The sequence below is a fragment of the Pollicipes pollicipes genome, unplaced genomic scaffold (assembly GCF_011947565.3).
Source record: "Pollicipes pollicipes isolate AB1234 unplaced genomic scaffold, Ppol_2.1 Scaffold_7261;HRSCAF=8764_pilon_pilon_pilon, whole genome shotgun sequence".
Classification (NCBI taxonomy): domain Eukaryota; kingdom Metazoa; phylum Arthropoda; class Thecostraca; order Pollicipedomorpha; family Pollicipedidae; genus Pollicipes; species Pollicipes pollicipes.
The window spans coordinates 49,546,123-49,567,167 of NW_023597054.1; the positions used below are offsets into that span (position 1 = coordinate 49,546,123).

Genomic DNA, 21,045 nt, shown 5'->3' on the forward strand with positions numbered 1-21,045 from the left:
AAGGGCGGAATTAAGAATAGCACCGAAAGGACTTTAGGATGGCTATTTCAGTTCAAACTCCCATATAAATGTGGAACACTCTCTTGAACTGGTATTGGATACATATATGTAAGGTGGCTTCTGCTTAAGTGATAGGATCAGCAAAAAATTGAGGCACTATGCAGAAGCCTGTGGTGTATTCTCTTGATTCATGCCCTGTCCTTCAATGTTTGCCAGAAGTTTTCTGTTCGTGCTTGAGCAGTGCTCCAAAGAGTTTGCCTTAGCTCGGGTCCATTGTTAAACGACTGTCACGTGTTCGTGCTTTCGTCACGGCCGCGTTTTGATCGTTAGCCTTATGGCCGAATTTAAGAGCAAAAAGGGTTTTATTTTTCAGGCCTTCGGTGTATGTTGGGGTTGAAAGCTGCTTTAAGGATTCCGAATTTCCTCCTCGTTTTAGCAATATCAAAATAAGAAAACTGTGCTAAAAATCCTTTTTCTTAAGCTTGTAGTCGGTAAATGGTTCCTAACGGCTTGTAAATAGATACAAACAGCAAGTTAGTTTTGAGCTTGTAGCTATAACCAACCGCATTTTTTAAAAATATATGGAAAACAAGATGAAGGACACTGCGATGGACCATATTCACACACAGGTATGCAGCTTAGAAATTAATACACCAAACTGACGCCAGACAACACGAGGAGCGTGGAGCGCTGAGACTTCACAGTGCGACGACACCCATCCACGACACGGCAGCGGTGCGTGCGAGCGAGCAGCGGCCACGCACCGGGCTCTGGTCTCTCTGCTGCGTGGGAGCAGACAGAACTCTGTTGCTGCGGGTGGCGATGCTACCACATCCTGGATACCGTGGTGGCCTATCTAGCAGACTCGGGACAGTTTGGTGTGATATTTCTGTCAATTCTGGCTTGGCAGTCTCATGTGTTTGTCATGAGGATTGTTCCGAGAGAAAAACATTATTTATTCGAAAAGAATGGCGCCCTTGCTGAGAAAAGTGCAAATAGTTGTTTGCATGCCAATGATATGGGCTGTGGTATTTGCTCCTGAGCATTGAAAAGACCGGGAGATTTAACGACCGGATTAATTTCGACAATTTGTTACACTAAATTTTTTAAAAAAGTTTTCACTAAATTTGCATCGCCAGTACATTTACCGCAATGACTTTGTTGTACAATGTAATGGTCTATCAGCGCAGTCAGGCTGCAAACATATAGTTACTTGCCTAGCTGGTCAAGTAAATAAGACGATTCAAATTATATTAGTGTTCGTTTGCAGTCTCCAAGCATCAGCAACATTCAGAGATCATTTTAACCAAGTTACGTAAATAAGCATCATTCGCATTCATCTACACATACTCATCAAAATGCTCCCCAACAGCTGTGCCTTCAGATCTACACCAAAACGTCTACACATCGATCTAAGGCCATCTAGCGCGGGCAAGAAAGCAAAACGACAACATCCTACCGGTCATATTTCTCCAGCAGCCGTTCGTTCTCACGGTGAGCTGTTTCCTTCTCCTCTTGCAGTCGGGATATGAGCAGCTGATTCTTCTCCAACTTCTCCCGCAAGTGCTCTAGCTCCGAACTCTTGTCCTCCTTCTCTATCTGAAAGTGGCTTGGTTAGAGTGCAAAACTTTTGCCTAGGACAATGCCTACAACAGTGAGGAAATGTAGCCTCGGGACGTGTTTTGACCGCACAGACGCTCCATTGACCACTTCCGGGGCGTACACGACAGACAGCTACGACAAGCCCTTGACAATCTATCAAGGCTGCGTGTTAATACACGGCGTGGTGTAAGGTGGAATACACGCGCATATCTCAAAATACTAAGCCATCCTTTGTAAAATCTGGCTGATTCGGTCAGTTAAGGCGCCTTTGCATCTTCCTTTTTTATCAAACGTATCGGCTTTAGCTCCAGATGTGACAGCTAATCATTGGAGCGAATATAAGTCGCATTATAAAAACAACATTGAGCGGAAGCCAGCACCACAGCGATGCAACTGCGCAAATTGTAAAATATTGCACAATTGAGGACTACAGATGCACGCAGCACGCGCAGATCATGCCATGGAACGATGAAACATGCCTGCAGTTTCTGGATGAGGGCGGAATTTTTGTCGAGCTTCTCTCGGAGCAGGTCCATCTCGGTCTGCACGCTGTCCCTGTCTCGCAGCGCCTTGGCTTGCTGGGTCTGCAGCAGCTCCACACGCTCCGACTGCTTCAGTAGGTCCACTTCCACCGTCTCCTTCTCTTTCAGTATGCGCGACAGCTGACCCTGTCAACCCAAGATGTGGGCGTGGGCGTGACGGCAGGCGTGGACGAGTCGAACACGAGCTTGGAGTGGAGGCAAAGGCGGCGACGCGGCTCGAAGCACACGCTGCGACACGTATGCGGTGACCAGTCCGGGACCTTCGCTTATTGTCATCCTACCCTCATCGCACGCTGGGTCCGCCCCTGCACGAGGACGCCGGCTGGTGCCACCGTCTACACTGCGGGTAAGGTTGGCCCAGAGCTAATGAGCCATGCCCTTTGCTAGCGCTTGCTGTCCGTCCGTCTGCGATGCCCCGCTCTTACTGTCAAACGCCGCACAGGCTGGGACTCCGAGCCGGTCGTTAATCCGCGCCCATCTTGGCAACCGGATGCAAACCCGACAAAAACCGACACTAATCAGTTAGCAAAATCGGGCTGCAGCATCCCCCGAACGACCGGAAAATGTCCATTTCTTGGGCTGACAAAACATGGCATGAGTTCCTTGGGTAAGCATCAAGTTGCACCCGGGGCTGGCTAACATCCATAGAAATAGCCGCGTTTGACAGTCCTACCCGAAGAGCCTGAGAACCTCGATACATTATGGGGAGGTTTCTCCAAATTTCGGTAAGCACGACGAGAACCCATAGTACTCTGCATCATCTTGTGGACTTATGGCGTGCAGTCGATATAAGGCCAGCAAAATCGACAAGCCGATCAGGACATAGTTTTGAAAACGTGTGCATTGATACATTGGAGTATCGGCCGCAAGTCACGTCATAGGGCTGCCCGCCAAAGACGCTATGGTTTATGAAAGAGTAATACGCCTAGACTAAGTGCTCAGAGAGCGTGTTTGATAATATGACATTATTAAACGTCTTGATCGCTGCTGCTCTGTATCCCGTGAAGAAAGATGGGTATGATGGGCATATGATGGGCATCCGAAACGTATGCTGCTCCCACCATTCTTATTAGGGGATAACTACCTTTCACCCATAAGGGCAACAACCATGAGAGCATTTGCTTGTTTTCACGAAGCTGTCAAGCTATATAGCACTAGCTCCGCAACCGCGGAAAGCATTGCGTGACCAGAATAATTCATGCGAATGTGGTCCTCGGATTAAGGGCCCACGTAATGAGTACTAATTACAGAAGATGGCAGATACGCACACATTGCAGTTTAAAGGCTAATTGGGGCACGTGCGTCTGGGTCATGGAGCAGCTAGGCGAGCTGGACTTCTATCCACATATTTCGAACGCTGCGCCATCGAGGCAAATTGAGCAGAATATTCCGATCATTGCGCCGCTGCGACATATCTTTACACTATCAATTGTCATGCACCGCACCTGCCAAGGACCACATCTGAACGGCGCAACATACACATTTCAGTCCGCATAGAGCTCGTGAAAATGTTTGCGGAAGACCTCGATTTTCAGTGACTACAAAAGTATTTCATAACAGTGTGCTTCTATACGCTGTACGAGCAATGGAGCTCGACTGCACTACACTTAAAGTTAATTAACACCAATCCAACCGACTCCTCAGACACCATTTTCCTGTTTCAGAAGATAGGCGCATCCGACAGCACGCTGAGAATCCGCCCGGCGATTGCATTCTCAGTCTGAGCCATGCGTCCGCCGCCCCGTCCGACGCAGTTTCCCGCCAGAGCGGCGCCGCCAACCACCAATCCCGGCCGAGATAGCCGGCGCGATAGCCCGCGGGCATATCTGGCGACGCCCGGCGCCATCAGGCCGCCGGCGCCGGCCCGCCCACCGGCGACGACCCGGCCGCCGGCAGCGGCCGCGCCTCGGGGCCCGCCCGTCCCGCCTGGCGCACTCGCCCGCCAGCGTGCACCGCGCACGGCCGAGGCGCGGCAGAACAGCGAACCCGACAGCGTTGTTTGACAGGTCTTGTTATTTGGCGCTGGTGCTGCTACTGCCTGTCCCACGACGGTGGGGCAGCCAGCCCCAATGTCAAAAGGTGCTACCCTACGACGCTTGATGAATGATGCAGGTCACCAGACTAGGCGCACACTGTGAATGAATATTTCAAGCATGGCACAATGTACAACATGAATTATAGTCCATGCGAAGGCGCTAATGCACGAAACCGAGTATTTATGTTGTTTTGTGAGCACAGCCTGCTAAATTTATCATCCGTGAGAAGGCGTTTGTGGAGAAAACCGTGTACTGAAGTGGTTGCGTGTATGTGGCCTGCTAATCTTGTCTTGCTCAATCAGAAATCGTTCATAGTTAGGATGTTGGCCAGCTCGCGCTCATTTTTAAGCCGGCTGCCCTAAGCATTGCCGATCAATGACAATATCACGATTAATTGCAGATCAACGGCCCAAACAATTCTCTCCTTCCTTCAGCCTATGTCCACTTCATCAAGTTTCGTTAATCGAAAAGCTGCAGCTACAGTTGTCCGCAAAAACATCCAGCTGTGTATGACAGCAACGCCAACACGGCACCTTTGCGTATCAAGCCTTAAGCCATCAATACATGCAAAAAGCGTGCTGTAGCCCGAACAAAGTCACTGTCTATGGACAATTGGCTTGCGAGCCAAATGGCAGGTGATCGAAGCACTTACGTCACACACACACACACACACACACACACACACACACACACACACACACACACACACACACACACACACACACACACACACACACACCACACACACACACACACACACACACACACACACACACACACACACACACACACACACACAGCGCTTCGTCATCCAGGTCGATCAGAGGGAACGCATGCTGACTCCATTGCGCATCCCCCCCCCCCCCCACACACACAACAGTCATGACCTCAGCACCTATCGTCGGCGCGGTGCCCAGCTGACCCACAAGGGCCTCTCCCGTCGTGACCCACATCCCGCCCCGCCCCGGGCGGCCGGCTGCGGGCGGGGGCGCGCCGTCGACCGCCGGCGCCGTCGGAGCCCAGTTAACTCGGTCGACCCGGTGTCTGGTCGATACGCTGACTGCCCCGCCCGCCGCCGCCCGGCGGTAGCGGACGGGGAGGCGCCGCGCGCGACGCCGCCGGCTGATCCAACACTCCGGGGGGGCCAATGACGGTCCTGCGGGCCCCCGTGGGGCGCTGGGTGAGACCCGCGTGACGCGGCGACACACGGTGCGGCCGCGCAGAGCGGCGACACTCCGGGTGGCGAGCGGCGGGGTGAAGCGACACTCAAGGGGGCGACCGACAGGGTGAGGCGACACTCAAGGGGGCGACCGACGGGATGAGGCGACACAGGAAGAGGTAACGCAGCTGAGCTGCTGAGGGCGGCGGCAGGCCGCGCCGTGAGCGCTGGGCGTCGGGCTACAGTCTGTAAGGTGGGCGAGCTCGGCCACCGTCTGCAGGGTGGCCGAGTCCGGCCACCGTCTGCAGGGTAGGCGAGCCTGGCTACAGTCTGCAGAGTAGGCGAGCCTGGCCACAGACTGCAGGGTAGGCGAGCCTGGCTACGGTCTGCAGGATGGGCGAGCACGGCCACCGTCTGCAAGGTAGGCGAGCCCGGCCACCGTCTGCAGGGTGGGCGAGGCCAGCCAGAGCTGCAGCAACGCCACGCGCCAGTGCCTGGCGGCCAATCAACAAACACGCGGGCCGGACACCAGTTAGGAACCTAAATGCACTGGAAAGCCACGTTTAGAAACATAAACGTAAGAACTAACGCGCCATGGGTGGGGGTGAAGGGAGGGGACGCGAATACTGTCTGCACATGAGAGAATTTAGCACTAAGCTAACGACAGTGCACAAAAGGGAACAACTTTTAGTGCCTCTGAACTTTCCCTTCCCCTACTCTTTTTTCATCCCTGAAAAGCACATAGAATGGGCATGGCGAGAAGGGCAATGCACATGCCGTTATACACAATGTTTTGGCTACCTGGCCAATACAAAGCACTTATTGCTAAACAATAGCAGCCCAGAATTTTCGAGGCCTCCCCACCTGGAAATAAAATAATCCGGAAAGGTCTTCTAACCGGAAAGACCAACTGGATTTTGAAACTTGGATATTGTCCTACTTAGCCGCCGAGCAAATACGCGGAGAAAAGGATGGTGGGGACAGCAAAAGACGGCGTTCTATGGTCCAGAGCTCATTTGAACCCGAAAGTGGGTCGTTCTTATCATCGAGGCACAGCCTCATCGCTGCCTGAACGAACAGCACCCGATGAAACCTTCAAAGGACCAGAAGCCCGCCTTGGTCTGGAGGTTCGGGGATTGGGATGCAATATGGGCACCCAGTGAAGAATAAAAAGATATACAAAAACCAGGCAAAGCTCTTTGAAACAGAAAGCTTTTTATTCCAGCTTCCAGAGGTGTCCGTTGCATATCTCGATCACGGCTCAGTCCAGGTGGTACAGCGTTCACCCACGACCGACGCGGAAAGACGCGTGTTAGAGCCTGGCTGCCGGTCCAGAGTTACGTCGTTTCCTGCAGTAATCAACGTGATATAATGCGACCTCGAATCTTTCCAGACTTCTGCAAGTGTGCGTCCTTTCATCCTGTATCCCGTATTGCTTTTTAGCATACATATTTAACACTTTTTCTCGGGTGCACTTTATTGGCACCGCAGAACGTAAATACCCACGTGAACATAGCACAGAACATTAAACACCAAACATAAGCGAGCAACTGTATTCCTATCTGTGAGAGTTGCATATGCCTATAACGGTACTTCTAAAAGGTTCTCGGTGTGGTGTACAACCTTTTCGTTAAGGTTAATACAAAATGAGTTGGAAACAGCTGGCTGGATCCAGGTTATAAAGCATAGAATAGAAACATAGCTGAATAAAAATCTCCGAGCATGGATTCACCCTGCCTGCAGTCATGACAGCGCGGATATGAAGCAAATACATTTTATCATCAAGAATTGATTGATCCATTCTCCTTCTGACTTTACTTTGAATAGTCTGCGCAACTGCACTTTGAATAGTCTGCGCAACCACCCGTTTGCATAGTCCGCGCGTGCTCAAAACATGTGTTGTTCGGATTTGGTTGGGCACATTCCAATGCTACTGCGCCAATCACGCAGTGCAAGTCCACTTCGCCACATTTTTTCTTCCGCTGTTTGGCTAGAGGGGACTGCAAGGACGGCGTTGTGCTGTCATAACGTGCACCGGATGGCTGCCATCTGGGATTCGGTATCTCCCAGGCCATCTCTGAACTCGACTTAGCACATTTGAAAGTTGTGCCAATGACGAACCTCGTGAAATCTCGTGAAACCCTGTTTCGCTTTTGTTATATTATGATCATCGGTATTTACGGCCCCGGGTTTTGGCTTCGGGAAAAGAAATAGAGCTTACGTTAGCGAGATGAAAATATTGAAGATATACGGATCAACCAACAAGCGAGCATGAGTACTGAGAGGCCCAAGCATCAGGGTGGGGCAATACTATTTTTTTGAAAGTGCAAGGTCCATCTCCTAAAAAGATGTGCTAACTTACCAAATGAAATGTATGAAATTCATATCCCTGACCAGCGTGGGCATGGGCGCCCCGTCACCATATGAAGAGTTGCTCCGTGCATCGGAGGTTACAGTCTCCCGTGATGCGGCGGCGCTGCAGTCGGTGATTACACCAGGCGACACCCGCCGCGCGGGAAGGGGCAATAGGAACGGCGCTTAGGCGCTGCTGAATCCAACGAATCACCAAGGAGGGGCCATCCGAATTCATGAGGGATCTGGCCTGATAAAGGACCGCGCCGGGCTTACCGGGCCACACACATGCCCACGTCTATACCAAACCGCATGTGCCTTGAGCCTGCTGTGCGAAGGTGCCATCAGCCAGCTCATCGCTGGAGTTACGCTCCGGCATACAGCGTCAAAACCCACACACCCTCACGGCCAGTGCCAGCCGGCTGAAGGGGCTGACAGGCACAAGCGTGTTTCTGTTTCGTTGATGCCGGGGCGGGGCTAACCGCATCGGGCCCACAGTAAGCGTGCAAGGGGCGCTGGTGAGATGACAGGTCACGCACGACCTCCGGTGGAAGCTGACAGATGTGGGCGTGGGTTGACGGTAAGCGTGCAAGGGGCGCTGGTCAGATGGCAGGTCACGCAAGACCTCCGGTGGAAGCCGTTTGAGAGATGTGGGCATGGGTATGGAGTCGACCACGGGTAAGCGATGAAAATCTTCGCATGAATTCTGACGAAGGGGGCCTTTCAATGACGTTGGCGCACTGGTGCCATGACCGCTGTCGAAATGGCTGAGGAGGTACCTGCGGAGCAGTTAGGGGCGCGGCCAGGACTTCCTTAATGAAGGTGGGGGGGGGGGGGGAGGGGGAACTGGAGCTACGCAAGAGCGCATTATGCTAATTTTAGATTTTCTGGCATCTCAGTCATCTTGGGTGGACAAGAAACACAATGTGGGTATTAGAAGTGGTGCCTCCTCTTTCTTTACCTGAGCCCGTGGGAACAAGAAAAGATCAGCCTCACGAATGTTAAGACCGCCAAATCACGTCGAGAGAGCAATCGAACAATACGAGTGAAACTTTAAAAAATCAGATAGCTTTTCACTTATTGCCAATGAAACTACGAAAAAATGGATTAAATAAGTTGTTGAGTGCATTTGCGAGTAACCTTATTTAAGTAGATAAGACAAGTGAATTCAGGTCTGCTATTGTTGCGATAAAGGCATATTGACGAAGAATCAACACATCCATATCTCCATTCTCCTGATTTTCCTCCAAGAAAAAAGGCTATTATTTCTGTTTTATCTGTAAAAATGAATTAAAGGGAATTTAGATGATAATCAGTTGGCGGCCGACAGACCTAGGCCTCGTTTCGACCCAAAGCGGTCATATGCATCCTAATAAGTACGTCTCCTGCGTGCCTGATACAAAAGGGGTCTAGAAACAAGTCGCGGGACTGAAGCCAGTTATTCCAAATTTCATTCTTGCTGGCCTTCACCTTGGCCTTTGGCTTGATGAAAAGGTCGGGTCACAATTGGTTGACTTCGGAGATGCCAGGGAGGTAGCGGGTCAGACCCCTCCCCCCCCCCCCCCGTCATGCAGCTGCAGGCCTGGACACTCTAGTAACAGTTGGGGAACTCTTCAAAACAAATGTTTTTAGTTAAAAATGTTTGCAACATGATTAAGTGCTTAATGTTCATTGGGCGAGCATTTTCTCCGTTTCTTTTTTGGAGCTAATGCTAAGAAAGTGTTTAGGTAGGCCTCATTGTTGCTTGTTGACATTTATGAACACTCAATTAAGATTGAAAGCATAGAAAGATCTATCTTTTACCATGAATGTTCTGCAAGCGGTGGACAACTTGCATTTACCTTGAGTATTTATGAATGTGAAGGCCTGTCGACAATACAATCCATTTACATTTTTCGTAAACTTGTGTTGCTTCGCAGCGTGCACAATACATGTTGAAACGGCTGATCTGGTCCGAAGTAACAAAGAAAAACGTATTTATTGCATAAGACGGGATTAAAAAGAAGCGGCGTATTGTTGTTACTCTAATTACAATTAATATTTTGTTGTTTGGTTCCCAATTTATCCATTAAGAGATCTGGTTCTGGTCTTCTCTCGACATGTACCTTTTTTATTTACTGCCGGCTCTGACGATTCCAGCCGATGGACACTCCACTTCGGCTCTAAACCCCTGTTTTTTGCAAAAATCGATGCGTCATTGGCTTCTTGACGATTTTATCGATTCTGGAGGCAATTCCGTCTTCAATCATGGATCACGTGACAGGCATGATCAACGCACAAGCACTGGTGATGTACTGGCCAAATGCAGTAAATATGGGCCATGAGTGTAATGGCTTCCGCCATGAGGAAGCCGTATGCTCTTACGCTTATAATGCGACTACGACCACCATAAAGTTGCTCGAGCGGAGGCACGACATTATTAGGGAAGCCCCTGCGACTGACCTGCGTTTTGTCCTGCTTGTCTTTGAGCTTGTTGAGTTCGGTCTCGACAGCCTCCTTGTCCCTCTGCATTCTGGTGGACTGTCCGAGGGTTTTGTCCACTTGCGCCTGCAGCAAGTCCATGTCGCAAATCGCCTTCTCACGCTCTGCCTGAAGCTGAAAATTGCGCATCCATTAATACACAAATCAGGGTTTAAATAATGAACAGAGGTGCAAACAACACAGGTGTCTGCAGCTTCCGACGCCCTCGCCAACTAAATCGAGTGTTGAACTCACTCACTGTGGAAACAACAAGGCAGTTGTGTGATATTTGGGGTTGCATGCACATAATATACCCGCCTTTCTAATTAAGTGCAGGGCTTTATAACACAGCCCTCTTAAATAAAGCATGTCAGACTATTTTGCACGTGTGCCGGAACCGAACAGTCACGGACAGAGGGTGCCAAGGCCGACACATGTCCGCCGGGGTCACACGTACCCGCCGGAGCTCGCCGGTTGTCCGGTCCAGCTTCTCCTGCAGCTGGTCCAGGTCCATCTGCGCCTTGTCCAGCTCGCTCTGCGTCTTCTCCTGCGTGATTTGGGCGCGGCCCAGCGTCTGCTGCGACCGCTCCAGTTCCTCTTTCAGCTTGTCGGCTTCTGTCTGAGATCGGTCCTTCTCGGTCATGATGCGGGCCAGGATCATCTGAGAACGGTCGTGCTCCTCTTGCAGACAGTCCTTCTCCGACTGGGCGTTCTCCAGGCGCGTCTTCAGCCGGTAGATCTCGCCGGACGACTTCTCCACCTTCTCCTGCAGCTGCTCCACCTCCACCTGGACGCGATCGTTGTCGTTCTGGTACATGCGCAGCTCGGTCTGGGCGCGCCGCAGCTCAGCCTGCGACTTCTCCAGACGCTCCTGCAGTCGCTCGATCTCCAGCGAGGCGGCCAGGCTGCCACTCATGTGCCGCTCGCGCTGCGGGTTGTACACAGGTGTGGTGGAGCGCTCCCAGTCGCGCGGGTCGCGCTCTCGCTCCCGGTCCCGGTCCCGGTCCCGGTCCCGTTCCCGGTCGCGGTCTCGGTCTCGGTCCCGCTCGCGCTCGACACGCTCCCGCTCTCGCTCCATATCGAAGCGGAGCCTGTCGTTCTCGGCCCGCAGCCGGTCGACCTCCAGCTCGAGTTTGGTCATCTTCTGGCGGCTCGACTCGAACTCGTGACTCCGGCTGCCTGCGTCACCCTGCACCTTGTCCAGCTCTGCCTTCGCCTTGCCCAGCTCTGACTGCGATGCCTCCAGCTTGGCTTCCAGCTTGGCCTTCTCGGTCTGCGCGCGTTCCAGCCGCACCTGGAGCTTCTCCAGCTCCGTCTCCAGCGCGTGCAGCTTCATCTTGTACTCGGCCAGCTCGCGCTCGTGCAGCTCGCGCTCCTGGGTGCGGTCCTGCTCTGCGCGGTCCCTCTGGTCCCGGAGCTGCGTTATCTGCTTGTCGCGGTCGCTGATCGCCTCCTCGAGCGAGCTGAGTGCGCCCTCGGAGGAGGTGTGGTGCGCCTGGACGGCCGTCAGCCGAGAGCGCGCCATATCCACCTGGTTGTCTTTCTCCTTCAGCAATTCCTCCAGGTTCTCCACCTGAACAGAAGTTCTCGTCAGTCAGTATCCCGGTCAAATGAGTCGTGACTGCGTGTCTTCCGCCCGTAAGTGGTGGTTGAAGTCTGCACCAAGGCTGCTCGTGACGGCATGGCGGCATTTGAACTGAAGTCACGAAACCTGCCAGACTCGTTTCAGAGCGGCATTGCATGGAGAATGCCGGCGAGTTGTGCTAGTTGAGGGCTATCACAAGAATTAGAAGGCCAGACCCAGTTCTATAAAATGGAACTCATGGATTATGGCTGCCGGGTGACACGAAACCAATTTCCATACACATTAAATTAATTCCGTGAATTACACATGATGGGAAATGTATAGCTGAGGGAAACGGTTGACTTCGGAGCCTCGTGCAAACTCGGGAATGGCCGTTCCGATGTCCAAATTGCCTCTGACATTCACGTGGACCCAACAGGCCGTAGACACCAGGGCGGAAAATCAGGGCTCGTTTCAGCCCGGGCACGGACCTTGCGCTGCAGCACGTTAATCTTGCGCTCCTTGATATCGAGGTGGTCGCGAGTCTCGTTCAGTTCGCTGCTGAGGCGACTCCTCTCTTGGCCGGCCTGCAGCGCCGCCTGCGTCTTCTTCTCGATTGTTCTGTTCTTCTCCTCCAGTCGCTGACGCAGCTCCTCCACCTGGAAGCCACGGCAGTCATGACGTCACTGAGGCATGCTCAATACGCAAAACAGCCGGAACGTATCGGCTGCCAGACGTGACAGTGCTGTCAGACGTGACGTCACTGAGGCATGCTCAACACGCAAAACAACCGGAACGTATCGGCTGCCAGACGTGACAGTGCTGCCAGACGTGACGTCACGCATATATTACCTTCATGGTTACATGGTTACATGGTTACATTAGCTGTGACGCCGCAGCTAAGTCAGCGCTGAACACGGGCGTGGCCACTTGAAGGGAGCGGTCCACATTTACGTGGGGTTTTTAATTGAAAACGCCATTTTGAAAACCTTTCGGTGCTGTTCACAGCCCTGTCCTTCTTAAGACATGGGCCCCTCTAGCTTCTGAGCTACACGCGCGCGAAAATGGCGAAATGTGTACCGGGAGAGTATTCCAAAGTCACCTAGTCATTAATGACGACATAATCATGTCATTCAAATTATGTTATTTCATGAGCCGTACGGCGATGAAAGCCGAGAAAAATATAATGGTCGAGCCGTTCATTTTTGACGTTTGACAGCACGATTTCTTGATATAGCCTACAGTCAACTGGCTTTCAATTCATGTTGTGCAACGAACAATGACATAATCATGCCATGACACAATGAGGAACATATCTACTGAACAGAGAATTGTGCTGTCTAAAGCAGTCTTTTCCACTTAAAAAGTATACCAATAGTTATATGTTAGCAGGTTTCATCAGATCTGATGCTTGTTTCCACATCTTCAAATGTGAAACATGTCCTTTAAAGGGAAGGGATGCACCAACGAAAACGCGCTTAACTTTCTGTCAGAAAAAAGTGTGATAGTCAGCTTACTGTATTGTGTGGTTTATCATAAAAGTGGTGTCACTGGAGATAATTATCGCTGAATGAAGCATAAACAGTGACTTTGTGAACTGTTTCGTGGAGAACCTTATCGCGATTTCGTACTATCTTACGGATGTCAGTGCATGTATTTCCCCAACATATGACCATTTCTTGTTATACTTTTTGCAAGTATAACTAGTAATTGGCTCTCAATCATTGTTGTGCAGGCTGCGCAAGTTCCAATCAAGAGTCACGTTTTGTGCTACACAATACAAAAAGTTGGACATGGGTATTAGTTGTTACGGAAATAAGACTTGTAATGGAATAACTGAAGAAAGCGCCATAACTGTCTATGTGAATACAAGTAAGCACCTTGAATTAACGAACAAATATGTAGTAACACTACGAGAAAGGACACAGATCAATATTTGGTTGATTAAATATCTTCAGCACCCCCACGGCCACCTCTCGGGAGATTGAAGAGCTACAAGTGAGTGCTAGGGTGGCAACTTCGCACGGCCAGTCTGGCATCACCTCAACGTCATACAGACATTCCATGACGCAAAACAAATGGCTTATTGAGCAGCATATTTCCTGAAAAAAAATTGTGCTGGTTTGAGCAGTCCGTGTCATTCAAAAGTTTACTAACAGTTCTAAATTAACTTGTTCCATCATGCCTGATACTTCCCTCGATATCTTCGAGTGGAACATTCACCCTAAGTGATAAGGACTAACACCGTTGGAGATGACAAAGCCTCCTGCGATTTCTCCCTATACATTGTTTGCATTTGTTTCCGTATGATGCACTGATGGACAAACAACGGTGCTCAAATCTGAGAGAAGTTACAGGACACAAGCCGCGCTGTTTTCTGCCGCAGCAGCAAAACATCGTTGCATTTTCTCATTCGCCGCTGGAGTCTTCCTCTCCCCCAGATCAGCAGCAGACGCAGAAATACGACCGGCCGGGCTCATCTAATGCAGGTCAAGGGCGCCGGGGAGGGATCTGACAGCGTGCCAGACGCCGGGCGAGGCGTGTTGCTTCGGCCGCGCAACAGTCCGGACCTCCGCGGCAGACAGAACATCCGGACACACATGACCAGGCCCGACACAAGCGCGGAAACCGCCGCCAATGGCTAGCTGGGCGAAGCTTCGCACCAGCGATTGGGTGCTTCGCGAGGGCGTGGCCTGGGCACGATAGATGCGCGGGTGTTGGCTGTGTATTGACTCAATGGGGGTTTCTATCTCTCTTCCCTTCTTACTTCACTCTGTTTCTCTATGTCTTTCTGATTCCATCGAAACGACCAAATGAAAAACGATCGAAAGATCTGAGACCGCATAATCCGCTGCACACTCACGTCGGCCTGCAGCATGTTGTAGTGCTCCTCCTTGGCGCAGAGGGACTCCTTGAGCACGGTGATGTGTCGCTGATAGTCATGGTGCTGCTCCTCTAGCGTCTTCATTTTGGCGGTCAGGGCCAGGATCTCCTGGTCACGGCGTTGGATCTCACTCCTGGCATCGTCGAACTGCCATACCGCCAGGCGGCGTCAGGAGGAGCCGCGTCAGTCCACCAGGTCAGCTTTGGTTTGTGCGTTACGGCAGTGAGTGCCCTGTAGCGGTACTTCTAGCATGTGAAATACAGTGGTCTGGGTCACAAGGATATGGCAGAAGCCAAGGCGTAAAAGCTGGAAATATTGTGCCCGTCTAGGACTGATTTCATGATCAAAGGCTGCTTTTTGGAAAAACCATTTTTTGTTCGATCCGCGAAGAGCAAAATTGAGGGCATTTCGCTGTGTGCACAATTCTTAAAACCTTTATCAAAATAAGTGGCGGGTGCCACTTAAGCCTAGACTTTGTATCTAGCGAAAGAGAAGAAATTATCCATCAAATGAGAGCATGCTGCCTTGGCGAAAAGTTTAAAATTCAATATGATGAGGTTGATCACCGATACCTGCTTTTGTGAGGCGGACTGAAGCTGTTGGTACATCAGACGCTCTTCTTCTTTGCCTGTAATATAAATATTATGAATATCCATGACTTAGAAGAGATACTAAATAATGCACTTAAACCGTTGACTTCACACTTTCGAAAGGCATACCGCACTCATGCCATCCATACACACTCGTGTTTCAAGACTACATCATGGCTCAGATGATACCAGTAATTTTGAGGGGTATGGGTGGCCTTAGGTTAAGGCTGCAGGTAGAATAACTCGAGTTGACATTTTATACTGCCACTCGAGTAGTGCCAGTACTCAGCTGCTGAGTGCTACAAAACCGTTGATCCGTTCAAGGTCGGTTCTCCCCGTCTAGAACCTTTCCCGATCGGCTGACACAACTCGCCGCGCACTGACACTGGTGCGCAGTGGCGCACAGTGGCGCAGATTGCGCGTCAGGATGCTCGTCCCGCGCAGATAATCGTGCGCAGTGGCGCACAGTGGCGCAGATTGCGCGTCGGGATGCTCGTCCCGCGCAGGTAAGATGGCGGCGGCATTCGATGCACTCTTTACTCATTGAGATGCAACTTTTGGCGATGAAAGAAGTCCTGGTCAGAGCAATAGGCACATGCAGTACTCAACTCAAATAGGTGCTGAATAGCCCGTTAACGATTTGTGATGCACTTTTGCACAAGCATACACAATTTGCTGCATTTCTACTGGTCACTGTAGGCGGTTATACCTACAAAGTACAGTTTTATGAACTTCAGATTGATTGCCTTGTCAATGGTGTTCATTTGCAAACGGATGTTCAAATTGGTGCAGGGTGTGAAAATGAAGACCATATGCTTAGGTGTGAATTGGTGCGGGTGGTGTCAGCCTGCAAACAAGCGTTCAAATCAGTCATCGGCGTGCGAGTAAACACCAGCAACGGGGTTAACAGTGTAGATAATTTTTTCATCAGATAACGAATCTCAATCTTGTGAGGTGGCTGATAGAATCGCTCATTGTAGTTATCGGCTGTAATTCACGAACTATATAAAAGCCCATTTTGAGCATTGTGGTTAATGGAAAACACTCCGACAATAGATGCATTTTGGAATGCAGTAGGCCCACAGTCAGTGTGTCCTGGTGTTAATACTTCAAGCCAAGGATTTTTTCCGAAGCAATTTTTCCAGGAGACGCATGACGCTGTGCACATGTAAGCAACATCGGAATGTCTGAGCGGGAGCCTGGCTGGGAACAAATAGGCTGCGACCCGATATAATGAGATCATACAAACGTGCACAGAGGGTTGTATGCTCTAGTTTAACATACTTGTGGTATGCCCTTCAACTTGGAAAGTGGTTTGACACAGTAAATCGCTGTTTTTAATGCATGCATACAGCTTGGTTTGTCAGATGTAAAATTTAGAGCTCTAAAATCTTACTTGAAGTTGAGCTAGAATTCCGGTTGAAAGCTTCCATTTACGGTAACTTGTCATCCATGTTTTGCTTGATTACGTCACTTTATCAGAACTGTTTTGCCTTCAGATTTTTACGAGGGTAGAAAATATTACGGACATCATTTCAAACGAATTGCGAGACAATCCACCAGATATTTCCCAAAATCCCGGAGGGAAGGCCTATCCAAAAACAACCTATCCCCACCAGCACAGAAGAAAGTTGAAATTGGTCACATTTCCGCCAATACACGGGAACCGTGTTTTTTAAAACCAATGAAATTTGCTTTATATCTGTCTGAATCATCAAAAAGATAACATTACTGGTACCCAACGCATGGCATTAAGCTTGAAATAAGAAATTGGTGTATCTGCGCTGGATGCCTGTACAGTTGATGTCACCTGAAAATATTTAGCATGTGTGATGGAAGCTTGGTTTTTTCATCTTTCAATGGGAAGAAGCATGAAGCTAACTGTTGGAAGAGTAGTTGGAGGGTGCTTAGCTCTATTTGAACACCCAAAAATTGTGTTACCAGAGATAGCACGTTACTTTTGGTCTTCTAACTCTAGACGACCAAAGTAAGTGAGAAAAGGTGTGAAGGGAAGCCGAGCAATCCAAATTTTTGAAGGTATCTTACAATTTGTTGAGTGAGCCGTGATGAAATTTGGACTGGCCAAGATCAAACCTTTTTTATTTGGCATGCAACTTTCAATTTTCTATCCCGTTAGGTCATAGAAACATGGCTTTGCTCTCGATAGTTGGAATGACAAAACGTTACAAAACCGGTGCCCGCAACGCGGCGTGGCACATTTGTGCGGCTTGCCTACCGGTTTTGAGCGCGTAGTGTGGCGACATAATGAGCGTCGTCAGTACTCGTGATCTTCGGAGGGGATATTCCAGACACAGCTCGGAAAAAGGTAAAACCTTTGACTGGCGTCAAAGTATTTTTAAGCCGTTATATCAGCAGGGAAAATTTATAGCGAATGCTACTTCTGACTTTTGTTGTCAGCGCAACAGTAGAACAAACACCAAGGGAAGTCCGTTCACCGCATCGTTTGGGTCATGCTTGGTTAAAACCATGTCAGTTCAAGTCTAGAAATCGCACACAAATTCGTTGCTGCACTTGAAGGTTGAAAGCACAAGCTGACCTAAGGTCAAAGGTTGTGGTTTGTAATAAAACAATCGCAGATGACTTCACGTTATTTTGTGACCCCTGAAAATAAATTATTATTGCTTTGACCTCGACGGACTTGAACGAGCTCTTCCCTCTGTGTTTTAGCAGACGCACGGTTTGACATCGCGGCTCGTCTTGACAGGTTAGTCGTCAGAGTTATTACAAATACGCTCGAAAGAGTTGCGTGCCACGGTAACGGCTCTTACAACGCCATCTGTTTGGCCCCAGCACACCGGGGCCGGCACGCAATCCCTTGGTGGCCATACCCCGCACTGGGAGAGCTGGGGAAGCCGGCGAAGACGGAGAGGCATGCATCACGGGCGTGATATTTATGGGCGTGACATTTATGAGCGTGACATTTATGGGCGTGGCATTTATATCAGGGGCATGGCGTCGTGTGAGAGTTATTCTGCGGGCACGCTCGGTGCAAATGGTTCCAACAGGAAGAACATAACCCCAGTAAGGCCTGCAGACGACGATCTGACCACAAACAACATGGTCCGTGTCCACTGCTCACGCGCTGAGCTTTGCCCCGGTGCTTGGTGGCTGCGTGGATGCAGAGTCTGAGTCAACCTTGACAACTGATGGGCGAAGGAATCCAAGGGCGGCGTCATCGCTGATGTGTCGAGATACCGTGATATCGAGATATGTCGTGATGTCGTGAGAGGGATTCCCAGCAGCTGTCACACCTGCGAAGACCCCACTGTGCGACTGATATTAGCTCTGGCGCGGTGTGAAGGTGAATAAGGCGAGATGACGGCGGCGGTGGGAGCCCGAAAGGAACATACGTGGCTTCGTCGCGCAATTTGCTTTTGCATTCACCGAAATGTCCTAGCAAGAGTAATGATTACCAAGCATGAGACACCTACGGTCACTAGTGAAATAATCTTTGACTCTCATGGTATCGAAGACGTCGTAACATTTGAGCGGAAGTACAGCTCACTGCCTGCTCTCTATAAACGATTACCTGAGGTAAATGGTACAATTTAAAATAAACACGCAATCATTACGAAAGTATCAGCCGCACTATATGCTGTGCACTTGTCAGACAAGATGAACTTACCCAGCCCTTTTGTCTGCAACATCTCCAGGAGTTTTTTGATGCTTTCGTCGCGGGCAAGGAGAGTCTGTTTCTGCGTGTCGATCCTGAGCTCGAGCTCCTGAAAATGAAATGAAATTATTGCCACCTTACTTTGACGAGCATATCTTCATGTGGGAAGTCATTGATTTAATTGGAGTATCACTGGAGGTTCATTATCTTTGTCAGCTAGCATATTTGCATTAACACGCGCCTGGGTGGCCGGTTGGATAGCCTTCGTTCGGGTGGAGGTCAATTTGACACCCCTGAGATCTCAGGAACTAAGAGAGCTAGAGACACAAAATTCATAGAGGGTGTTGGCCTGCACCTAAACGCACTTAGGTCAAAGTTTGAGTTTCCTAGGTCATGACCTTTGGATCAAATAGGGTCAAACAAGGCCAATCTCCAGGTTGGTCTCCAAAGCGCCCCCAGAACCTAGATACCTGTTTTAAGCAAAAGGTCACATGGTTATTTAGGCTCAGTGACCTTGTTTGACCTTTCAAAGGTCGTGCTTTTTCGAAGGACAACTTTAAGTTTGCATTTGAATAAGCGACACAGATTACGCTAGGCAATATGTTACTAAAAGCAAAATGCTGAGCCGGGTCATTCGAGGTCGGTGACCTACTCTGACCTTTGAAAGTGCATGGAAGATGCATAATACGATCCCTGGCATCAGTAAATTCGAAATGGGCACCAAAACCTACCCCATACTGCAAGCCCTAGGATAAAGGAAGAGATTGGATTGACCTTGATTTGACCCTCAAAACTGATCTTAGGTCGATGACCATTGTTCATTCAATTTTTACGTTGGCTAAGAAAGTATCTCAGAGATGTATGGTCTCGTCTAACACTCTGTTGTTGCATTACATTGAGCGACTCCCTAAAAGCTGGTTCGCAGAATCCATGGCCTGACCTTGACCTAGTAGCCGTAAGTTAGTGACCTCGCAGGATCCATCTAAATTTTACTGTCAAACGACCCGTCATTTAATTGTATATAGCTACGCAAAACTTGGCGCGGTACTTATTTTGGAACAAACTTAGCAGTGATAAATTTGTTTTCCACCCGAACGCGTGCTAATATGCAAAAAGCATAGTTTTTCCTTGCAGCGGCCGTTGCTTTCCAGACATAGGTACTTGCATAAGTACCAATATACGATAGCAGTAAGAAACGGTAAACAATAACGAACCGTGAGATTGAACAAACCTACAGTGCGATCCTGAAAATAGGCGGTCGTCCATTAGATATCGCCAAATAAAAGAGACAAGCATTCTGGAAGTTCACTCAATCCGTCGGCTGTATGGAGACAGTTCGGATATCTGTTGCTGGTAAAAAAAAAACGAAAAGCGTGTCACTGTTTACTTGCAATCGGCTTTACTGAGCGTGCGACTGCGGCATCGTCATCGTGACGTCATCGTGATGTCATCGTGACGCCGCTGGATTGCCTGATGAACTGGGCTCGCGTCACCGTAGGAGTCTTAAATTCAGTTCTGCTGGACCATCACAGCATTAATAAACGGTAAGGAGCCTCATATTTTAAAGGGCAAGTTGTCATTCGCTGGGAGCAAAGGGTACCAGCATACCTGAGGAGGGCGAATTACTGTCGTTAATAATGTGGTGCGATACCAACCGCGCAATGCATTGTTCGATTTAATCCCAATGCACTGAAGTCGTGACGGGTGACTTAGCTTTCAACGATGTGAACAAATATTTAGTTGGCGAGCATGGGTCAAGTCTCAGTAAGGTAAGTAAGTCCCTTTTCATCACATTTTCCTAGGACCCATCAAGGGTGCTTATTACGGCAGTAAAATGCATGACATAATCTGGACAACAACAAAAAACGAGATAAACTGGATGCTATATGTCTTGTGCAAGCCTATGTGGGAGATCTTGGCATTGGTATTTTTCTGGATTTGTTGGTTCATCTGCCCAGGGTTTGCTGGCGGGGAGACATTTTGACCAACATGACGGGGAGATTTCCATTGGGCTGTGCCGCCTCAGGCGCCTGCTCGTGCTGCAGAAAGGTACAGAGGTGACAGATGGACGCGGCGAGCTAAATGAAAATGTTCGTCTCTGTATCATTTTGTTCCCACGAAGGGTAGCAGCATTGACAGACAAAGCTACAAATCGTCATTGGCGAAGCCGTGTTGCTCATTCAAGATTCGAGCGAGAAGTCAGACGAGAAGACCTGATGAGT

At 49.7% G+C, this 21,045-nt stretch overlaps 1 protein-coding gene across 1 annotated transcript in view; it reads right to left on the reverse strand.

Moving 5' to 3' along the window:
• Nucleotides 1-21,045, reverse strand: part of LOC119111571 (trichohyalin) — a 70,995-nt gene that overhangs the window by 16,244 nt on the left and 33,706 nt on the right. The window contains exons 3-10 of the mRNA XM_037235381.1: nucleotides 18,836-18,932; nucleotides 15,172-15,227; nucleotides 14,579-14,746; nucleotides 12,207-12,374; nucleotides 10,609-11,724; nucleotides 10,134-10,286; nucleotides 2,082-2,270; nucleotides 1,460-1,599 (exon numbers count right to left, since the gene is read on the reverse strand). Coding sequence (XP_037091276.1) covers nucleotides 1,460-1,599; nucleotides 2,082-2,270; nucleotides 10,134-10,286; nucleotides 10,609-11,724; nucleotides 12,207-12,374; nucleotides 14,579-14,746; nucleotides 15,172-15,227; nucleotides 18,836-18,932 — 2,087 coding nt within the window. The remainder of the gene's footprint in view (nucleotides 1-1,459; nucleotides 1,600-2,081; nucleotides 2,271-10,133; nucleotides 10,287-10,608; nucleotides 11,725-12,206; nucleotides 12,375-14,578; nucleotides 14,747-15,171; nucleotides 15,228-18,835; nucleotides 18,933-21,045) is intronic.